Consider the following 19,696-nt stretch of genomic DNA (forward strand, 5'->3'; position numbering starts at 1 on the left):
AACTTCATTGCAGTGTTAATGTAAGCCTAATTGTGACACGAATGAATAAACTTTAAATGCAGCTGAATAACTGAGCACAACACTTCCCTCCCCAGCCCAATCACCCCACCAATTCAACATGATGACCACCTGATCTGATCCACTACTCCCAGAACTAATTACCAGCCTTCCTGACCTGGCCACCCACCAACCTGACCAATCGGAATATCTCCTCATTCTCCAACTAGCCCCTGACCCAAGTACCCATATGCCATTAATGGATTTAGACCTATAAAAGCCTACCTGAATACAACAGCTACTGTTGTTACAAGGGACACGTCCTCCCCTTCCCCCAGTTCTACTGTGCTCAATGAACTTAACCTTGGAGATGCAACATTGCCAATTCCTGCATCTGCTGCGATCTGATCATCCCAGAAGAAATGGGCAGTATTGTCACGTTGGCAAAAACTTTGAGGTAGTGGCAACATGCCCAGCATTGTCACTGAACACAAGAATTCAGCCACTGACTAAAAAGTATAGATAGGGTGTTAAGGAGTGAAATGCTAAGGGTGATAAAGGTTTCTTAGACAAATGGTAATTGAAATTTGGTGTTATGACAGTTCCCATGTCTTTATAGGTGATGGATGGTGCAGGTTTGAAAGGTGCTGTCAAAGGAGCCTTGCTGATTTGCTGCAGTACATCTTGTGGGCAGAGGGAATTATGTTTAAGTAGATACGTCCTAGATGTTATCGAGCTTCCTGAGTGTTGTTGGAGCTGCACTCATCCAGGCAAGTGTGCAGCATTCAATCACACTTGCGCCTTGTAATGATGAACACATTTTGGGGAGTCAAAAAGTGAGTTACCAATCACAGAATATCCCACCGGCCTCTGACCTGCTTACATAGCCATAGCTGGTCCTGTTCAGTTTCTGGTTAATGGTAACGCCCAGGATGCGAATAGTTGGGAATTCAGCAATGGTAATGCCATTGATCATGATGGGGAGATGGTTATGGATGTTTGTGTCACATTTATGCCACCGTTTTTTAAATTCATTCGTGGGACATGGACATCGCTGGCTGGCCAGTAAGCATTTATTGCCCATCCCTAGTTGCCCTTGTACAACTGAGTGGCTTGCTAGCCATTTCAGAGGGCAGTTGAGAGTCAATGGCATTGCTGTGACTCTGCAGTCACATTTAGGCCAGACCAGGTAAGGATGATAGATTTCCTTCCCTAAAGGCCATTAGTGAACCAGATGGGTTTTTCCAGCAGATTCCCAAATCCACATTTTTTTTTTATTGAATTCAAATTCCATGATGGGATTCAAACCTAGGTCCCCACAACATTAGCTGAGTTTCTGGATTAGTGGTCTAGTGATAATACCACTAGGCCATTGCCACTTACCAGCCCAAGACTAAATGTTGCCCAGGTGTAGCTGTATTTGAAGACGATCTGTTTCAGTTTCTAAGTGATCGCTAATGGTGCTGAACATTGCAGATTGATACCCACTTCTGACCTGATGATTGGGGGGCGGGGGGGGGGGAAGAGAGGAGTTCATGAAACAGCAGTATAGAATCAATACAGTACAGGAGACCATTTGGCCCATCAAGCTTGCACTAACAACAATTCTATCCATGCCCTAGCCCCGTGACATTAACGGGCAATTTATCATGGTCAATCAACCTAACCCGCACACTGTATTAATCATGGCACCACAGAGTCAGTACATCTGACTGTATCCCTCCCATTTACCACTGTTCATCATCATTTGTTTTATCTGAATACAGAACAACTGTCAGTACATGCAATACTCAGAAGTATAGATAATACATGCAATATTGATATTAACTGATGTTACTGATTGGTGTTAATGATGATGTTAATTGCTGCATACTTTAATCAGTGCAGTGAACAAATTACGACAATTTGTAATACTGGTCTATGACAAAATCCACCAATGAGGGGAGTTAAATAAACTCTGATTAAAATTCAGTTCAAATTTATTGTAGAAAGTATTTTGAAAATTATTACTACAAAACCTGGATCAAAATAATCTCTGTTCCATTTGCAAAATAAATAATTCAATGCTTTCTTCAAGTATGCACTTGGGAACTGTACATATTGAATACAGCCACTAGAGGTCACAATTTAGCCACTTTATTAGTAGAGCCTAAATATTGGTGAGGAACTATTTTACATTAATTGCAAAAACAATAATAAGTGATCACTGAAAATAACTGGATTTCTAGCCAATTGGCATTGACTGGTGTGAACTTCAGTGAGGCTGTTGCCATTTTTCAAGGGCTTCTGCAGCTGTTCCACCAGTTACACTAGGTGCATCCCCGTTGAAATTCTTCCCCACTTACAACAAATTTCTATTTTCTCCCCACCACGAGGAGGGTTTTCCAATAGAAGCCAGAATCCTCTGAGAAGTCCACTAATATTTAAATGGTCTTTTACTTCAGAAAATCAGCCCCTTTAAAAAAGTGCACCAGAATTCTGCCTAACCCATATGTTCTGATTTAAAAGCCGTTTCAAGTAACGTTAAATTCATCATTATTTAAATGTACAACTCAAAATTTGAAGTTGATTCTCACTTCAACTTTAAAAAAGTTGTGATCCTTCTTTCATGTAATATTTTAGCTCTACATGTGTGTGTCAAATTGTTGCCCATTCAAAACAATTTCAAGCAAGTGATTGTAAATTTCATTGTTATTATGAATAGCAATGATTTTGGATGCTGGCTAGCATTATTATATACTTTCAAATCTACTTTCTATTACTGCCAGGTGATGCAGGGCATATCAGTGTAATTCATGTAGACAAACATGACTGAAAAGATCAAGCAAATGTTTCTCACCTGGGATACTGCCATATTTTCAAAAATTAATTTTCTTGCAATTCTTGACATGCACTAAGAACCCAGTATTATGCTTCTAATTCTCAAAACTGATTTCACCTTCAGAATTATCTAAACTGAGGGAGTACACAACAGCTTTCACATGTTAAAATTTAAACAAGTGTTCCCTTTGATCTGAATATGATTATTTTCAGAATTTAGCTTTAACTAACTTATTGGATATACTTGTTCAAAAATATATATTTTGACCCGCAGTATGAAATTAACTTGCATTAGCAAGAAGATTGACAAGTTCATAACATGGAAAGATTATACATATTTTCAAGTAGTGTAGAATTACAGAGTTTGTGTCATGTGCCATACTTGTTATATACTAGTAAAGTGCAAAAGCAAATCACCAATTACAATTAATACATCAATTACTTAATTTCAACTCAAAAGATTAAATGCTTTAGCAACAGACAGTGTGACAAGGCTTCTTCACGATTACATTGAGATCAAGTTATTTTGGTTTATTTTTGTGCCCATTGACATTCTTTATTTTCCTTCCAGGCATATTCTTCTGTGTCATAAATCTCCTAAATCAAGAAATATAAAATGAATTTTTAAAAATGAAAATATCCTACAGTTAACATACATATTCATGATGATCATGGCTGATCATCCAAATCAGTAACCTTTTCCCACTTTTCCATTACATCCTTTGATTACAATTTTCCCCAAGGGCTATATCTAACTCGATCTTGAAAACATACAGACAAGTATGAGGTTGTCCATTTTAGCAGTAAAACATAGAAAGGCAAATTATTACCTAAATGGAAAGCAGATTCAAAATGCATCTCAGCAGAGGGATTTGGGTGTCTATGTTCGTGATTCAAAGAAATTTGTTACGCAGGTGCAACATGTAATAAAAAAGGCAAATAGGATGTTGGCATTTATTGCAAAGGGACTGGAGTATAAAAGTAGAGAAATGTTATTGCAATTGTATAAGGTGTTGGTAAGACTTTGTCCAGTTTTGGTCTCCTTATTTGAGGAAGGATGTGGTGGCATTGGAAACAGTTCAGAGGGATGTAGAGAGAAATTTGAATTATAGACCAGTCAGCCTGAAATTGATAGTTTGTATGCTACCCTCCAACCCATAGGAACTATTCCAGAGTCCATAGAATTTTGGAAGACCACCAGTGCATTTCTAGGGCCATTTCCCTAAGTACTAGATTATTAGGCCTTGGGGATTTATTGGTCTTTAATCCCATTAATTTCCTCAACGCTATTTCCCTACTAATACTGATTTCCTTCGGTTCCTCCCTCTCATTAACCTGCGTCCGCCAATATTTCTTGTACATTATTTGTGTCCTTTGTGAAGACAGAACCAAAGTATATATTTAGCAGGTCAGTCATTTCTTTCATCCCCACTATAAATTCCCCTATTTCAGCAATTCTCTTCACATACCTTCGTAAGTTTTTACAGTCAGTTTTGGTGTTCCCTCCAAGCTTGCCGCCATACTCTATTTTCGCCTTCTTAATCAATCCCTTGGCCCTCCTTTGTTGAATTGCAAACTGCTCCCTATTCTCAGGTCCACTGCTTTTCTGGCCAATTTGCAAGCCTCTTCCTTGAATCTAATATTATTTTTAATTTCCCTTGTAAGCAATGGTTTGGCCACCTTTCCTGTTTAATTTTTGCACCAAACAGGAATAAACAATTATTGTAGTTCATCCATGCGCTCTTTGAATGCATTGTCTTCCCTTCAAGTAACTGTTATACATTTAAGTGATTGCATGATTGCTTTAACAGCCGATCACAATTTGATAGCGATGCCATTGGGGTGTTTCACAGACTCCTGCCTACATTCACCTTCTGGTCTGTACAGGCAACAGCTCTGACAATAAATTTGTTGCTGTTATTTTGAATTTACATGTGCAAACCACATTTTTCTTTTTATTTAAAACCCACAAACACTAACATAGTTATTATATTACAATAATGTTCCCCAAATAATCACAGTCAACTCATGCCTCGTACCATCATAGTTTCCTGTATTTAGATTCAGGACTGCAGTCTCAGAAACAATTATGTCACTCCCATCTTGATGAAGAACTCTATCCCGTTGTGGTTGATCATCCCCAAGGGCGTGCAAATTATTCTTTTCTCAATACTTGCTACCTAGTCTAGGATCTAGCTAGTTCATCAACATATTGGTCCAGAAAACCATGACATATACACTCCAGGAATTGTTCCACGACCATATTGTTACTAATTTGATTTGTTCAATCTATATGCAGAATAAAATCACTCATAATTACAGATGTTCCTTTATCACATACACCTTTGATCTCCTGTTAAATGTCACACCATCACCACTACAGTCTATATATAGTCCTCACTAATGTTTTTTGCCCCTTTTGCGTTTCTTAATTCTACCCATACAGATTCCAAATGGTCAGAGCTAATATCCTCCCCACCATTCCATTAAGTTTCTCTTTAACCAGCAATACAACGCCACCACCTTTTCTTTTTTGTCCATCTTAAATACTGAATACCTCTGGATGTTCAGTTCCCATCCCTGGTCACCCTGCAGCATGTCTCTGTAACCCCAACTATGTAATACCCATTTACATCTATTTGTATGATTAATTTATCCATTTTATTGTGAATGCTTCGCACTTTAAGGCACAAAGCCATAAGATTAGTATTTTTAACATTCTTAGTCCCATTCCCATAAGTTTTCATTGTTTCATTGATTCTGACCCTTGATTATTCTCCTTCTGTCTTTGTTCTTGTTTCCCTCTCCTCTGACTCCTTGCATAGGCTCCCATACCTCATGAATGACACCTGCAGCCTTCTTCACTCAGAGGGTAGTAAGGGCGTGGAATGCCCTGCCTGCAGCAGTTGTGGACTCGCCAACTTTAAGGGCGTTCGAATGGTCAGTGGATAGGCATATGGATAACATTGCAATAGTTTAGGTTAGAGGGTCATTAGATTGGTTCCACTGGTCGGCGCAACATCGAAGGCCGAAGGGCCTGTAATGTTCTATGTTCTGCCTACCCCAACCTCCAAGACAATTGGTGACAAAATTTGGAAAAATATTATGTAATGGATTATGCATTCATGGTTAGTCATACAACAGAAACAAAGTCAAATGATAAAATAAATGAAAATGAAATTCAGAAAATAACATTTAAGATGTGAGCTGAGTGAAATCGACTTTGACCCAATGTTTTTTTTTAATCCAGGACCTCTCAATTTGCTAATATCCAGTGTGCACTATCGCTATAACAAAAATATCCCCTGCCCCCAGATGCCAAAGCTCATACCTTCTTCCATATTGGTACTGTTGCTTTCAAAGTAGTAATGCAATATTTCACTGCATCAAGAGACTCATTTCTGTGTGGAGAGGAGATCGCTATGATCACACTTGCCTCAGTTATATCAACGACTCTGCAGAAAGACAAAGTGAAAAATGGAATCTGAAGCAATTTTATGGAAAATATATTAACAAATTTAAGTCCTAAAATAAATGTTAGAGACACATAAATATAACAGCTAAATCCAACAAGTCACAGGCACAACTTTTTAAGCGGCTATTTAGATGAAGATATAAATTTTCTTCATCATTCTTATTTTTCCACCAGGAGTCTTGTTTTATGCTGTATAGGACCAGAAACTCTGATGTACAGTTTTGGTCTCCTTACTTAAGGAAGGATATAACTGCATTAGAAGCAATTCACACAACATTCACTCAACTGATTTATACGACGAAGTGAGGAAAGGTTGGACAGGTTAGACTTATATTTATTAGAATTTAGAAGAACGAGAGGTGATCTTATTGAAATATACAAGATCTTGAGGAGAATGGATAGGGTAGATGCTGAGGGGATGTTTATTTCTCATGAATGAAAGACTAGAATGAGTGACATAGTTTAAAAAATAAAGGGTCTTCCATTTAAGGCAGAAATTAGGAGTTTTTTTTAACTTGAGAATCTCTATCCATGGAATTCTCTTCCCCAGGGAGCAGTGAAGGTTGGGTCAGTGAGTGTTTCTAAGACTGAGTTAGACAGATTTATAATTGTCAATGAGTATTAGGGGAAGAAAGGAAGGAAAGTGGAGTTGAAGCCACAATCAGATCACCCATGATCTTATTGATTTTTGGAGAAGTTTTGAGGGCAAACAATCTACCTTTTAAACATTCATTCATGGAGTGTGGGCATCTCTGCAAGACCAGCATTTTTTACTGCCCATCCCCAATTGCCCTCAAGAAAGTGGTGGGGAGCTGACGTCTTGAACTGCTACAGTCCATATGGTGTAGGTATACCCATAGTGCTGCTAGGGAGAGAGTTCCAGGATTTTGACCCAGTGACAGCAAAGGAACGTGATATGGTTCCAAATCAGGAATGTCCACGTGGTTTCAAATCAGGATGATGAGTGGTTTCGAGGGAAGCTTCCAGGTGGTGTGTTCCCATGTGTCTGTTGACCTTGTTGTTCTAGATGCTAGGGATTAGGGGTTTGGAAGGTGCTGTCTAAACAGCCTTGCTGGGTTTCTGCAATGCATCTTCCTGATGATACATTATGCTGCCTCTGTGCATTACTGGTGGAGGGAGTGACTGTTTGTGGATGGGGTGCCAACCAAGCTGTCTGTTTTGTCCTGGATGGCATCGAGCTTCATGAGTGTTGTTGGAACTGCATTCATCCAGTCATGTGGAGAGTATTCCATTATGCTCCTGACTTGTGCCTTGCACTGTGGTAGACTGAGGCTTTGGGGTTACTCGCCACAGAAGTCCTAGCCTACAAATTTTTATTGCTCCTAATTGCGATAATATAGTTGTAGCAGATCCAATGGAAGAACAGATAGCATCCTTTGTAAGCATGACTGAGAATCCAACATGGTATGTTGTCTACCTGGTTACAAGGTGAGGGGTATCTCAAACTAGCTTGAAAGGTTGTTGGACATGGAGAGAGAAAATCTAGTCGACAAGAACAATGTCGGGATCATTAATATTGGGAAGAGTGGACATCAGCTGTTGGGAGCACATCAGGAACTACTAGGTAAATTAGAGAGCAGAACCTCAAGCAATAATGCAAAGTCGTACCCTTGAGCCATATACAAATCTGTGTAGGGATTAAGGAGGAAACAGGTAGCTGAAGGAGTGGTGTGGGAAAGAGGGGTACTATTTCTTGGGACAATGCACCGGATACTTTCCTCTCCACAGCCTTTGACTCCTTTGTTAATCAAGAATGTGTGGAACAGGAAGGAACCTTATCGTTGGGACAGGCGCCATCTGAACTGGGCTGTGGCCAAAGCCTAAGGGAAAATGATTAATCGGGCACTCATGGGAACTTTGAACTCATAAACATAGAGGGAAGGATCGAGTATAAAAGATAGAAATAATAGTCCAAACACAACTGAAAGAGAACGGAGAGAAAAAAAACAGATACTGTGCTTTAGGCAAAGGGAAAACTAGAAATTGTAAAATAATTAATCCAGAGAGAAAGTAATAAACATACAAGTAAAACATTAGAGCTTAAGGAAAGATTAGGTGAGCCACTTAAGTGTTCTTTACACAAAGACATTTAAGATAATAAACAAACAATGTCTTGCAGATGCAAATTCATAAACGGAGTTGAGGAGGAACATCTTCACTCAAAGAACATAAGAACATAAGAAATAGGAGCAGGAGTAGGCCATCTAGCCCTTCGAGCCTGCCCCGCCATTCAATAAGATCATGGCTGATCTGTCGTGGCTCAGTTCCACATTCCCGCCCTCTCCCCATAACCCTTAATCCCCTTGCCTATCAAAAACCTATCAACCTGCATCTTAAATATATTTAGCGAGGCAGCCTCCACCACTTCAACGGGCAGAGAATTCCAGAGATTCACCACCCTTTGAGTGAAGAAGTTCCTCCTCAACTCCATTCTAAACCGCCCCCCCTTTATCTTAAGGCTGTGCCCTCTAGTCCTACTGTCCTTTCTGAGCAGGAAGAGCCTCTCCACCTCTATCCTATCCATCCCATTCATCATCTTATATGTCTCAATGAGATCTCCCCTCATTCTTCTAAACTCTAACGAGTACAAGCCTAGTTTATTCAGCCTCTCCTCATAGTTCAACCCCCTCAACTCCGGAATCAGCCTAGTAAACCTCCTCTGCACTCCCTCCAAGGCCAAAATATACTTGCGTAAGTGCGGCGACCAAAACTGCACACAGTACTCCAGCTGCGGCCTCACCAGTGCCCTGTACAGTTGCAGCAAGACCTCCCTACTTTTATATTCAATCCCCCTCGCTATGAAGGCCAGCATCCCATTCGCCTTCCTGACCACCTGCTGCACCTGCAGGCTGGGTTTTTGCGACTCATGCACAAGGACCCCGAGGTCCCTCTGCACCGTTGCATGCTGCAGTTTTTCACCATGTAAGTAATAGTCCTTCCTACCATTATTCCTACCAAAGTGGACAACCTCACATTTGCCAACATTAAATTCCATTTGCCAGTTCCTGGCCCATTCGCCCAGCCTATCTAGATCCTTCTGCAGACTTTCCACACTCTCCGCACAATTTGCCATTCCACCAATCTTGGTGTCATCAGCAAATTTCGACACCATACACTCGGTTCCCTCCTCCAGATCATCTATATAAATGGTAAATAGCTGAGGCCCTAGCACCGACCCCTGCGGCACTCCACTAATCACCAACCGCCAATCCGAATAGCACCCATTGACCCCCACTCTCTGCCTCCTATTTGACAGCCAATCCCCTATCCACGCTAACACCCTACCCCCAACTCCGTGCCCCCGACCTTCTGCAATAACCTCTTGTGCGGCACCTTATCAAACGCCTTCTGAAAATCAAGAAACACCACATCCACCGGCTCTCCTCTATCCACTGCCCTAGACACATCCTCATAGAACTCCAATAAATACGTCAGACACGACTTCCCCTTAACGAAACCGTGCTGCGTCTGCTCTATCAAACAATTCTCCTCAAGATGCCTCGCTATTTTCTCCTTGATCACGGATTCTAACATTTTACCTCCAACAGACGTTAAACTAACCGGCCTATAATTCCCTGCCTTTTGCCTGCTACCCTTCTTAAACAACAGTGTAACATTAGCCGTTTTCCAATCTTCTGGCACTTCCCCGGAATCCAGCGACGTTTGGAAAATAATCACCAAGGCATCCACTACCACCTCCACCATTTCTTTCAGAACCCTTGGATGCATTCCATCCAGTCCTGGGGACTTGTCCACAATCAGTCCCTCCAGTCTGTCGAGCACTGCCTCTCTAATAACAATAATGTCATTCAGGCCCTCCACTCCTACCATCTTTCCATCGCTAACACCCGGCAAATTATTCACGTCCTCCTCCGTGAAGACCGAAACAAAAAAGTTACTCAAGGCCTCAGCCATTTCCCCATCCCCTACCACTAAGTCCCCCCTCTCATCCTCTAAGGGTCCAACGTTCACCCTAGTCAGCCTCTTCATTTTTATATATTTATAAAAACTCTTGCTATCCTTTTTTATATTAAGCGCTAGCCCAGCTTCATAGTTTATCCTACCCTTAGAACAGAGTTGAGGAGGAACTTCTTCACTCAAAGGGTGGTGAATCTCTGGAATTCTCTACCCGTTGAAGTGGTGGAGGCTACCTCGCTAGATATTTTTAAGATGCGGGTTGATGGGTTTTTGATAAGAGAGGGGATTAAGGGTTATGCGGAGAGGGCGGGAATGTGGAACTGAGCCACGACAGATCAGCCATGATCTTATTGAATGGCGGGGCAGGCTCGAAGGGCTAGATGGCCTACTCCTGCTCCTATTTCTTATGTTCTTATGTTCTTATCAACTTCTTTGTCATTCTCTGTTGATATTTAAACCTCTCCCAATCCTCTTCTTGCCCACTACTCTTACCTACTCTAAACGCATCCGCTTTCAATTTAACACTTCCCTTTACCTCCTTCGTTATCCACGGCTGATTATCTCTCCTCCTACGATCCTTTTTAACCATCGGAATAAATTTCTGCTGAGCACCAAGAAAGATCTCCTTAAAGATCCTCCACTGTTCCTCAGCAGACCTACCTTCCAATGCGCTCCCCCAATCAACATTCGCCAATTCCTCTCTCATCCTATCGTACTCCCCTCTGTTCAAACAAAGGACACATGTTCAGGAACCCACTTTCTCCTCCTCCATCTGCATCAGAAACTCCACCATACAATGATCACTCTTCCCAAGAGGATCCTTCACCACAAGGTCCCTAATTCTACCTGCCTCATTACATAACACCAGATCCAAGATAGCTCGCTCCCTCGTCGGCTCCAACACACACTGTTCAAGGAAACTATCCCGGCAGCATTCCAAGAACTCTTCCTCAAGTCCACCGCGTCCAACATGGGTCGACCAATCAATATGTAGATTGAAATCCCCCACAATTATCGCCGTTCCATTCCTGCACGCTGCATTTATTTGCAAGTTAACAGCCCGCCCCACCTCCAGATCATTATTTGGGGGCCTATAGACGACACCCACCAGCGTCTTCCTCCCTTTGCTGTTCCTAATCTCCACCCACAACGATTCCACTTTCTGCTCTTTGGCTCCTATATCATCCCTTACTACCACCCTGATGCTACCCTTAATCAGCAGAGCTACGCCCCCCCCTTTTTCCTCCCGCCTATCCTTCCTAAACACTTGATACCCCTGTACATTCAGCTCCCAGTCCCTGTCACCTTGCAGCCACGTCTCTGTAATGGCCACCAGATCATATCCATTTGTGGTGAATCTCTGGAATTCTCTGCCCATTGAAGTGGTGGAGGCTACCTTGCTAAATATATTTAAGACACAGGTAGATAAGTTTTTGGTAGGCAAGGGAATTAAGGGTTATGGGGAGAAAGCGGGAAAGTGGAACTGAGCCACTTCGGATCAGCCATGATCTTATTGAATGGCGGGGCAGGCTCGAAGGGCTAGATGGCCTACTCCTGCTCCTATTTCTTATGTACTTATGTTCTTAAATTGGAGGTTATGATGTGGTACCACTGCTGAGACATAGATGCAAGGCAATCAGGACCCAGACAGGGGGGTGGGGGGGTGGCGGGGCGGGGGGGTTGAGTGAGGCGGGGGGGGCGGTGAGTGAGGGAGGGGGTGAGTGAGGTTGGGTGGGGTTGGAAATGGACATGGGAGGAAGCTGAAGGGAAGAAAGAAGATGGTTTTCAACAGCAATTTCTCCACCCCTTCTCAATGGTGGTCCCGCGAGTCAGCAAGCACCAAGTACATTTTAATAGAGCAAGTACACAAAATGAGACATGAAACGGCACAAGTTTTGCGCATTAGTTGCAGAACCTCAAATATTATTTTCTCATCATTCACTTTATTGAACAAATGTCTGCACAAAACGCGAAATAAACAACATATTCTCGTATTTGCTCTGCTAACTGCAAAAGTAAACAATGTTATTGAAAATCCAAATTTATCTGCTTTACACAGGATAGTACAGAAATACAACACAGCTTAATCCTTTCATATTAGGTAACCCTTTTCCTTTTACTGTCCTATGGTATTCCTCAATACCATATGCAATCTAGTGCACTACATATTCAATATCAGTATCTTACCCAAGTCTGTGATGGACACTGATGTGCTGAATCATTGGCCATTTATTCCTTATATCTCTGCAAATCTTTTTTATTTCAGCTTCAGCCATTGAAATATAAGCTTCATATTCAAGTCGAACAACTTTCTTTCCTTCAAAATTGTTCCTGGTTGTACCTAACAAGTGAGGCATATAAAGATTTGTTAAAGGAACGCACAAATGATTTGTTGAACAGTTCTGAGCATGTACGACTTGTAACAAACCCATTTTGGCTCTAAACCTACATCTCTCTCTAGTTCCTTTCGCATTAACTATTACATTATTCTAAAATAATCTCGTCCGGGAGACCTACCATGTTTCATCAAACCCATTCACACTAAACTGTTAACATCTAACTTCCCTTTCCAAATCCCATGCCAGCTGACGTTAAAAAATGATCCATTTAGAGCCATAGAGGTTTACATCATAGAAACAGGCCCTTTGGCCCAACTTATTCAATGTTCTGACCAATGAAACCAAGCATGCCAAATGCCTTCATCACCACCCTATCCACTTCTGACTCCACTTTCAAGGAGCTATGAACTTGTACCCCTAGATCTCTTTGTTCTACAATTCTCCCCACTGCCCTCCAATTAACTGAGTAAGCCCTGCTCTGGTTCACTCTACCAAAATGCATCACCTTTCTTCAAGCAATGTCCACACATTTCAAAACTGCCAACTCCCTCTCCCTCTGATTAGCGTACGGTCGCTTTCTTTCCTTGCATCCACGTCAGTGACCCTTTTCCTTGGTTCCTTCATTCCACAATCCTCTACCAAGCACAACCCCTTTTCACTGAACAATGACTACTTTTTCTTTCCCATGTACCAGTAAAATCTACCCTTCTCTTCCTACACCATCTTCTCCAGTGTCCTTTCAGGCATGGGAGACCAATAGTACCTATTACATATTTAAACTATTCATTCTTGATGCTACTGTGTATCTGTAAAAACAAAGTTGCATATTGTTGCATCTACTTACATAGCACAGAAGAACCTTATTATATTCACTATGTTCATCGTAGCAGGTCCCTACATGTGAATTGCTTTGTATCACCAGGATACAAGCTTCTGAACTAACCTAATCCCACATAAATCAAAATCGATATGTGCTCATACTTGTGTTTGGAAAATACAATATCATCTGCTTACACGCACCAGACTACAAGGACTTGTTTATTAATTTTATCTATATGTGTATACACACATTCACACACACTGCAATTAGACTATGAAGGTTATACTCTCTAGTTTTAACAATAACCTAATATATACAGTTAAACATTTAAATTTGCATTATGATCATAAAAATGCCAATTTCAATGCAAAGGTTGCACATTTTTCCTCATTGCATGATACAAAAAAGAATTCCATTCAAAAACATGAGGAGGTTTTCAGTTACAAATTTTAAAAAAGTAGTATGAATTACGTTTGTTTGATAGCTGCATGTTGGAGCCAACGTATTTAAATCAATTTATCTACCTGACTTAAGAACATAAGAAACATAAGAAATAGGAGCAGGAGTAGGCCATCTGGCCCTTCGAGCCTGCCCCGCCATTCAATAAGATCATGGCTGATCTGACTTAAAATTCACTTAAATAAAAACACAAATAAAAAGCTGGTAAAATTGAGCAAGTCAATCTGAAACGTTAACTTGGGTTCTCTCTCCACAGATGCTGTTTTACCTGTGAGTATTTGCAACAACATCTGTCTTTATTTCAGACTTCTAACATCTACATCTCTGAACTAAGAATGTTTGAAACAGAATGATCATTTAAAAATGTTTTTACACATTGTTGAAGTGCTGATAAATATGGGGATTAAATTAGAGACATTTTATTGCATAGATTATGTCCAGTCAGTGGTAGAGATCATTGATCATTAATATTAAACTGGCATTGCTGTGGTAACTGCTTAGTGTAATCAGGACAAACCCTATAGAAAGCTAATTCTGATTAGCCCCAATAATTTTGCTTTAGTGTCATTTTTAACATTCTGCGCAGAAGCTTGTGTTAAGACTAAATCTTTTAATAAGCTATATGCTCTTTATGAAATAAATATGCAATTACTCTGCTATGCACCATTTTCAGCTGTAATTATATTCCTTTCAAATAAATTGTTGACTGTGGTTACTAATTCACACCTCCTGCATGCATTAGGAAAATCAACATTTTGAAGTCTTAACACTACAAGCAAAGCAAGAGAAGGATTTCTGCTGATCAAAGTTATGACATTCAATTGGTTCTTTGGAAGCAACGCAATCTACTTGCAAGCAGCAAGTTATCCAATATTCATAATAAAATATTCATAAACAGCAACTGCTCACAATGTTGTACGGCAAACTGTTCTGTAATGCGTTCCAATAGCAAGATTTTAAGCAAATACCACTAGATCCAAAGTTTGGGCATTATTTTCATGTTGAAGAATAATTGTTAAGGTAAGAATAATTATACTGTGCTTTATAATGACAGTAGTTATACTTGTTCTTACATAATAAATTCTTTTCTTGCTAGCAACAAAAATCATTTGGTATATTAACTATATGGAATTCTTAAGCTCTTGCAGTCATTTTTTAAAGTCAAATGTTAATTTTAGGATATTCACAGCAAGGTACAATGCACATGAAGAATTAGATATCTCTAAGATTACCATTTGTAAATATACATGCAAGCTGTTGACAGTGTAAATGAAAAAGCATTTTTTGAAAACAGCCTAATAAGTAACGGACTTGAATTTAGTAGGTCTTTCTAAATTATCTTAGACTATCTTGAAGAAACAATCGGTGCTTTTGTTTGTTCACGAACTATGAAGGCTCTGACAAGGCTATAGTTACTTTCCAGCCCTAGATACCTTAAACGGGCCACATTTCTGAATTGACACAGTTCTGGTTGTTGGTGTCCCACAACAGTGTTCAGTAGGAAATTCCAGGACTTTGATCTCATGATGCTGAAAGAACAACACAATGTCAGGAGCAACTAGACTACATTGGGGATACATGGGGCAGCTATTGAATCTAGTGCTGAGACACTGATCATGTTCAAAGACCGAATCAGTCTTAGAACATGTCAGCTTTCTTAAATGCTATTGCAGTTTTACCCATCCAAATGATGGGTAAATGTATTTTATCACATTGCCGAATTGAGTCTTGAATTGAGATTGCAGAGATTTTGAGATCAAGAAGCAAATCACACATGGGATTACACAGAAGTTACAACATGGAAGCAGGATCTTTAGTGCAATTGTTTATGGAAGAAATAGCAGGTTCATCTGAATAACATCAGGTTCTAGCTTACAAGGGCAGGTTGTACCTTTTATCCCTTTGAGTTTAGAAGATTGAGGTTTTATTTAATAAAGGTGCCTAAAATAGGAAAGGGTAGATAAAGATAAAATATTTCCACTGGTAGTGTAACCTGGAACAAGGTGATATAACCTGAAAATCAGAGCTGGACTATACAGGAGTGAAATCTGGAAGCACCTTTTTTTTTAAACACAATTAGTATTAGAAATCTGGAACACTCTTTCGAATAACGTTGTGGATGCAGAGTCAATTGAAATTTTCAATACAGAATTAACGGATTTTTGTTCGGCAAGGGCGTAAAGGGTCATGAAGCAAATGCAGGTAAATCAAGTTTAAGGTACAGATCCGCCACATTCTAATTGGCAGTGCAGTGCCCCACATATCTCCAAGTAGTTTTCGCCCAGTCTCTGAATCTAAGTTTGAATGTATGGCCGTTCTTTCTTGGATCATCCCTCAATTATTACATTTCAGAAAACTCAGCCTCTGTGCTGATCTTAAACCAGTGCTAGCATAGATGAACAGCAACTCATCTCTCCTACGCAATTCAGCTAGTCATATTTGAATAATGACTATAATAATCTCTGTAGCTGACTGGTTCTGACAGAATTCAAACAATGTCAAGGAGTAGCTTATTTGTGAACAGATGTAACTTGTCACATCAGATAAGTGCAGCATGGTGGCACAGTGGTTAGCACTACTGCCTCACAGTGCTAGGAACTCAGGTTCAATTCCAGCCTGAGTGACTGTGTGGAGTTTGCACATTCTCCCTGTGTCTGTATGGGTTTGCTCCAGGTGCTCCAGTTTCCTCCCACACTCTAAAGATGTGTGGGTTAGGTTGATTGGTATGCTAAAATTGCCCTTTAGTATTAGGGGGATTAACAGGGTAAATCCCTGGGATTCAGGGAATAGGGCCTGGGTGGAATTGTTGTTGGTGCATGCTTGATGGGACGAATGGTCTCTTTCTGCACCGTAGGGATTCTATAACTCATTCCATAACGCTGTACGAAACTGGACTGGCCAGGTAATTTTGTCCTTTTTTGGAAGTAGAACATACCCAGGTAATTTACATCATTGTTGCCAGTTTTATCCTTATTAAATCAAAGAATCATAGCATTACAGCAAAGAATAATGCCATTCTGCAGAACTAGTTTAGCTAGTCTCCAACGCTTTCCCTGCAACCCTGCAATTTTCCTTTCCCATTCAGATGCTTATTCAATTGCCTTTTGAAAAGCCATATCTAAATCTGCTCCACTACCCAGATTATAACCACTCATTACAAAAACTAAAACACAAACTTGACTGAAATAAAAACTTGGTTGAAACCACTTGACTGCAGGAGGGAGTTAGTTCTTCTGCAAAGTCCTTCAGCACTACAGCAGGAATGTATCAGGACAGATCATCTAGCTGTGTGCAGTGAATTCAGATACTGTTTGATGTCACATGGAGTTGGCATTGGTGCTGGAAAAATCCATGTTACATTGTATGGCTCGACTTCAAGAAGGTCTTTCAAGATTGCTATACAAACTAAGGTCAACAAATGTCAAGGGTAAGACATAGATATGAAATTTGTAACTAATTAAAGGGATAGAAGCAGAGATGTCGTAAGGGGAGCTAGATTGCAAAGGGGCAGGTAAAATATTGAAAGGGCATCATTCATGCTGGTACAAAACCAAATGGAGATAATCACTAGCTTATTTTCCTACTGCATATCAATCCTTCTTTCACCAGTACCTTCTCTATGGCAATTAGGAATGGGCAATAAATGCCAGTGATGCCTAGATCTCATAAATTAGTTTTTAAAAAAATCCTCCATCCCTACCTCCAATAATAAGTGCAAGCAGCTGATCCTTAGTTTAAGACCATCTGATCTGTTGGTTCCGACATATCACTCCTACCTCAACCCACAAGACCAATCTTCTTCTGAAGTTATCTCCTGTCCTAGCCCAAACTTTTCTAGCTTTACTCCTATGCACCTTATGCCCTTTCAGAGTTCATCTTGTTCATGCCACCCATCTCCTGCTCCCTTGACTCAATTCTCAATAAACTGATGACTACCCAACATCCCTTCCTGACCCCCATTACAAATAAAATGCTAGGTGACTGTGATGTTAACCATACCTCCTCAACATGCCTGCAGCCTTTGGCATGGTTGACCACATTACCTTCTTCCAATGCCACTCCACCAGTGTTCAGCTAAGTAGGAGTATTCTCACCTGGTTCCATTTTGAACTAGCTAATCATAGGCAAGAGCGACCTGGAATGACTTCTTTTTCTGGTCCCACAGTTACCTCTATGTACTCCCAAGGATCATTCCTTTGCCCTCTCTTATTTCTTAACTATATGCTACTCCTCAGTGATAATCACCTGAAAATACAGCATCGGTTCTCACATGTTCACTGACAAAACTGTACCTTTTTAAAAAAATATATTTGTTCAGGGATGTAGACATTGCTGACAAAGCCTGCATTCTTGCCCACCTTTAATTACCTTCAAGAAAGAGAGTACCTTCTAGAATCGCTGCAGTACATTTGATGTAGATGCATGCACAATGTTATCAGGAAGGGAGTTCCAGGACGTTGACCCAGGGAGCATGAAGGAAAAGAGTTTTGGTCCCAATTCAGAATCATGTACAACTTGGAGTGGGGCCTGCAGGTGTGGCTTTCCCACCTGTCTATTACCTTTGTCCGTCTGGATGTAGATGTTGCAGGTTTGGAAAGTGCTACTGAAGAAGGTTTTGATGATTAGTTGGGCTCCCTAGCCATCTGTTCATGGCAGAACAAAACCACTCACAACTGTGTGGTCATATCAGGTGCTGTTTTGCGCTTCCTACTGCATATCCACACCAATACAAGGACTGCCAAGTTCCACTTCTGTAACATCACCCTGCCACAGCTCACCTGTTGTTGAAACCTTCATCATGCCTTCATTATCTGTTGGCAGTCACTTCATTCCACTACATTCCTGGTCAGTCTCCTACATTCAGTCTTCTGTAAATGAGTTGATCCAAACTCTGCTGTCCCGGTCTTAACTCACAACAAATACCCATTCACCCAACACCCCTGAGCTTCTCATTTTGCTCCCACTTAAGGAACTTCTTGATTTTAAAATTCTCATCCTTGTTTTCAAATTCCTTCATGGCCTTGTACCCACTTCAGCTGCATTCAGTTAATTTTGATGCCACCGTTGGTGGCCATGCTTCACTTTCACTGTCTGGGCCCTAAGCTTGGAAATTCCCTCCTTGAACTTCTCCACTCTCCACTTGTCTTTCCTCCTTTATGGCACTTATTAAAACCTACCTCTTTGACCAAACTTTTGGCCACCTGCCCTAAGATCACCTGACGTGATTCAGTGTCAAATTCTTATTTATAATGTTCCTGTTTAGCGTCCTGGGGTGTTTTGTTATATTTAAGGTCATATATAAACACACATTTACGATGTTGGGATCCTCCAAGGATTAGTGCCATGATTTCTCTAATTCTGGAATTAGAATCTCATTTCAATGCAATTAAATTATAGATTTTACCAAGTTAAAGAACAATGTGGATTCCAAGTAATCAGGAAAATCTTATAAAAAGACCCCAGAGCTTGCAGCTGGGCTCACAAAGGAAGGAAGTTTCAACTTAAGATTAGTTATTAAATATTTCCATGACACCTATATCATGTTATCGTACTGAATAATGGAGAAAAAATAAGAGGTACAGATATCTAATTATTGGATAGAATTTACATTCCATCAGTAAGAGAAAAGTTGCTGAGGGATAACATAGAACACTACAGCACAAACAGGCCCTTCGGCCCACAAGTTGCACCGATCACATCTATACCCACCAAGCCATAGAACTATCTGTAACCCCCAATCCCATTATATTCCATATACTCATCCAGGAGTCTTTTAAAAGACCCCAGCGAGTTTGCCTCTACCACCACCAACAGCAGCCGATTCCACTTACTCACCACCCTCTGAGT

General features: G+C 40.6%; 1 protein-coding gene across 1 annotated transcript in view; it reads right to left on the reverse strand.

Moving 5' to 3' along the window:
• Window positions 1-1,953: 1,953 nt before the first annotated feature.
• The window catches only part of LOC145340960 (molybdopterin synthase catalytic subunit), a 43,337-nt gene continuing 25,594 nt past the window's right edge, over window positions 1,954-19,696 (reverse strand). Inside the window, exons 2-4 of the mRNA XM_080185576.1 lie at window positions 12,419-12,572; window positions 6,149-6,272; window positions 1,954-3,414 (exon numbers count right to left, since the gene is read on the reverse strand). Coding sequence (XP_080041702.1) covers window positions 3,349-3,414; window positions 6,149-6,272; window positions 12,419-12,572 — 344 coding nt within the window. The 3' untranslated portion in view covers window positions 1,954-3,348. The remainder of the gene's footprint in view (window positions 3,415-6,148; window positions 6,273-12,418; window positions 12,573-19,696) is intronic.

The sequence above is a fragment of the Carcharhinus amblyrhynchos genome, chromosome 1, assembly GCF_965287045.1.
Source record: "Carcharhinus amblyrhynchos chromosome 1, sCarAmb.v2.hapA, whole genome shotgun sequence".
NCBI lineage: Eukaryota > Metazoa > Chordata > Chondrichthyes > Carcharhiniformes > Carcharhinidae > Carcharhinus > Carcharhinus amblyrhynchos.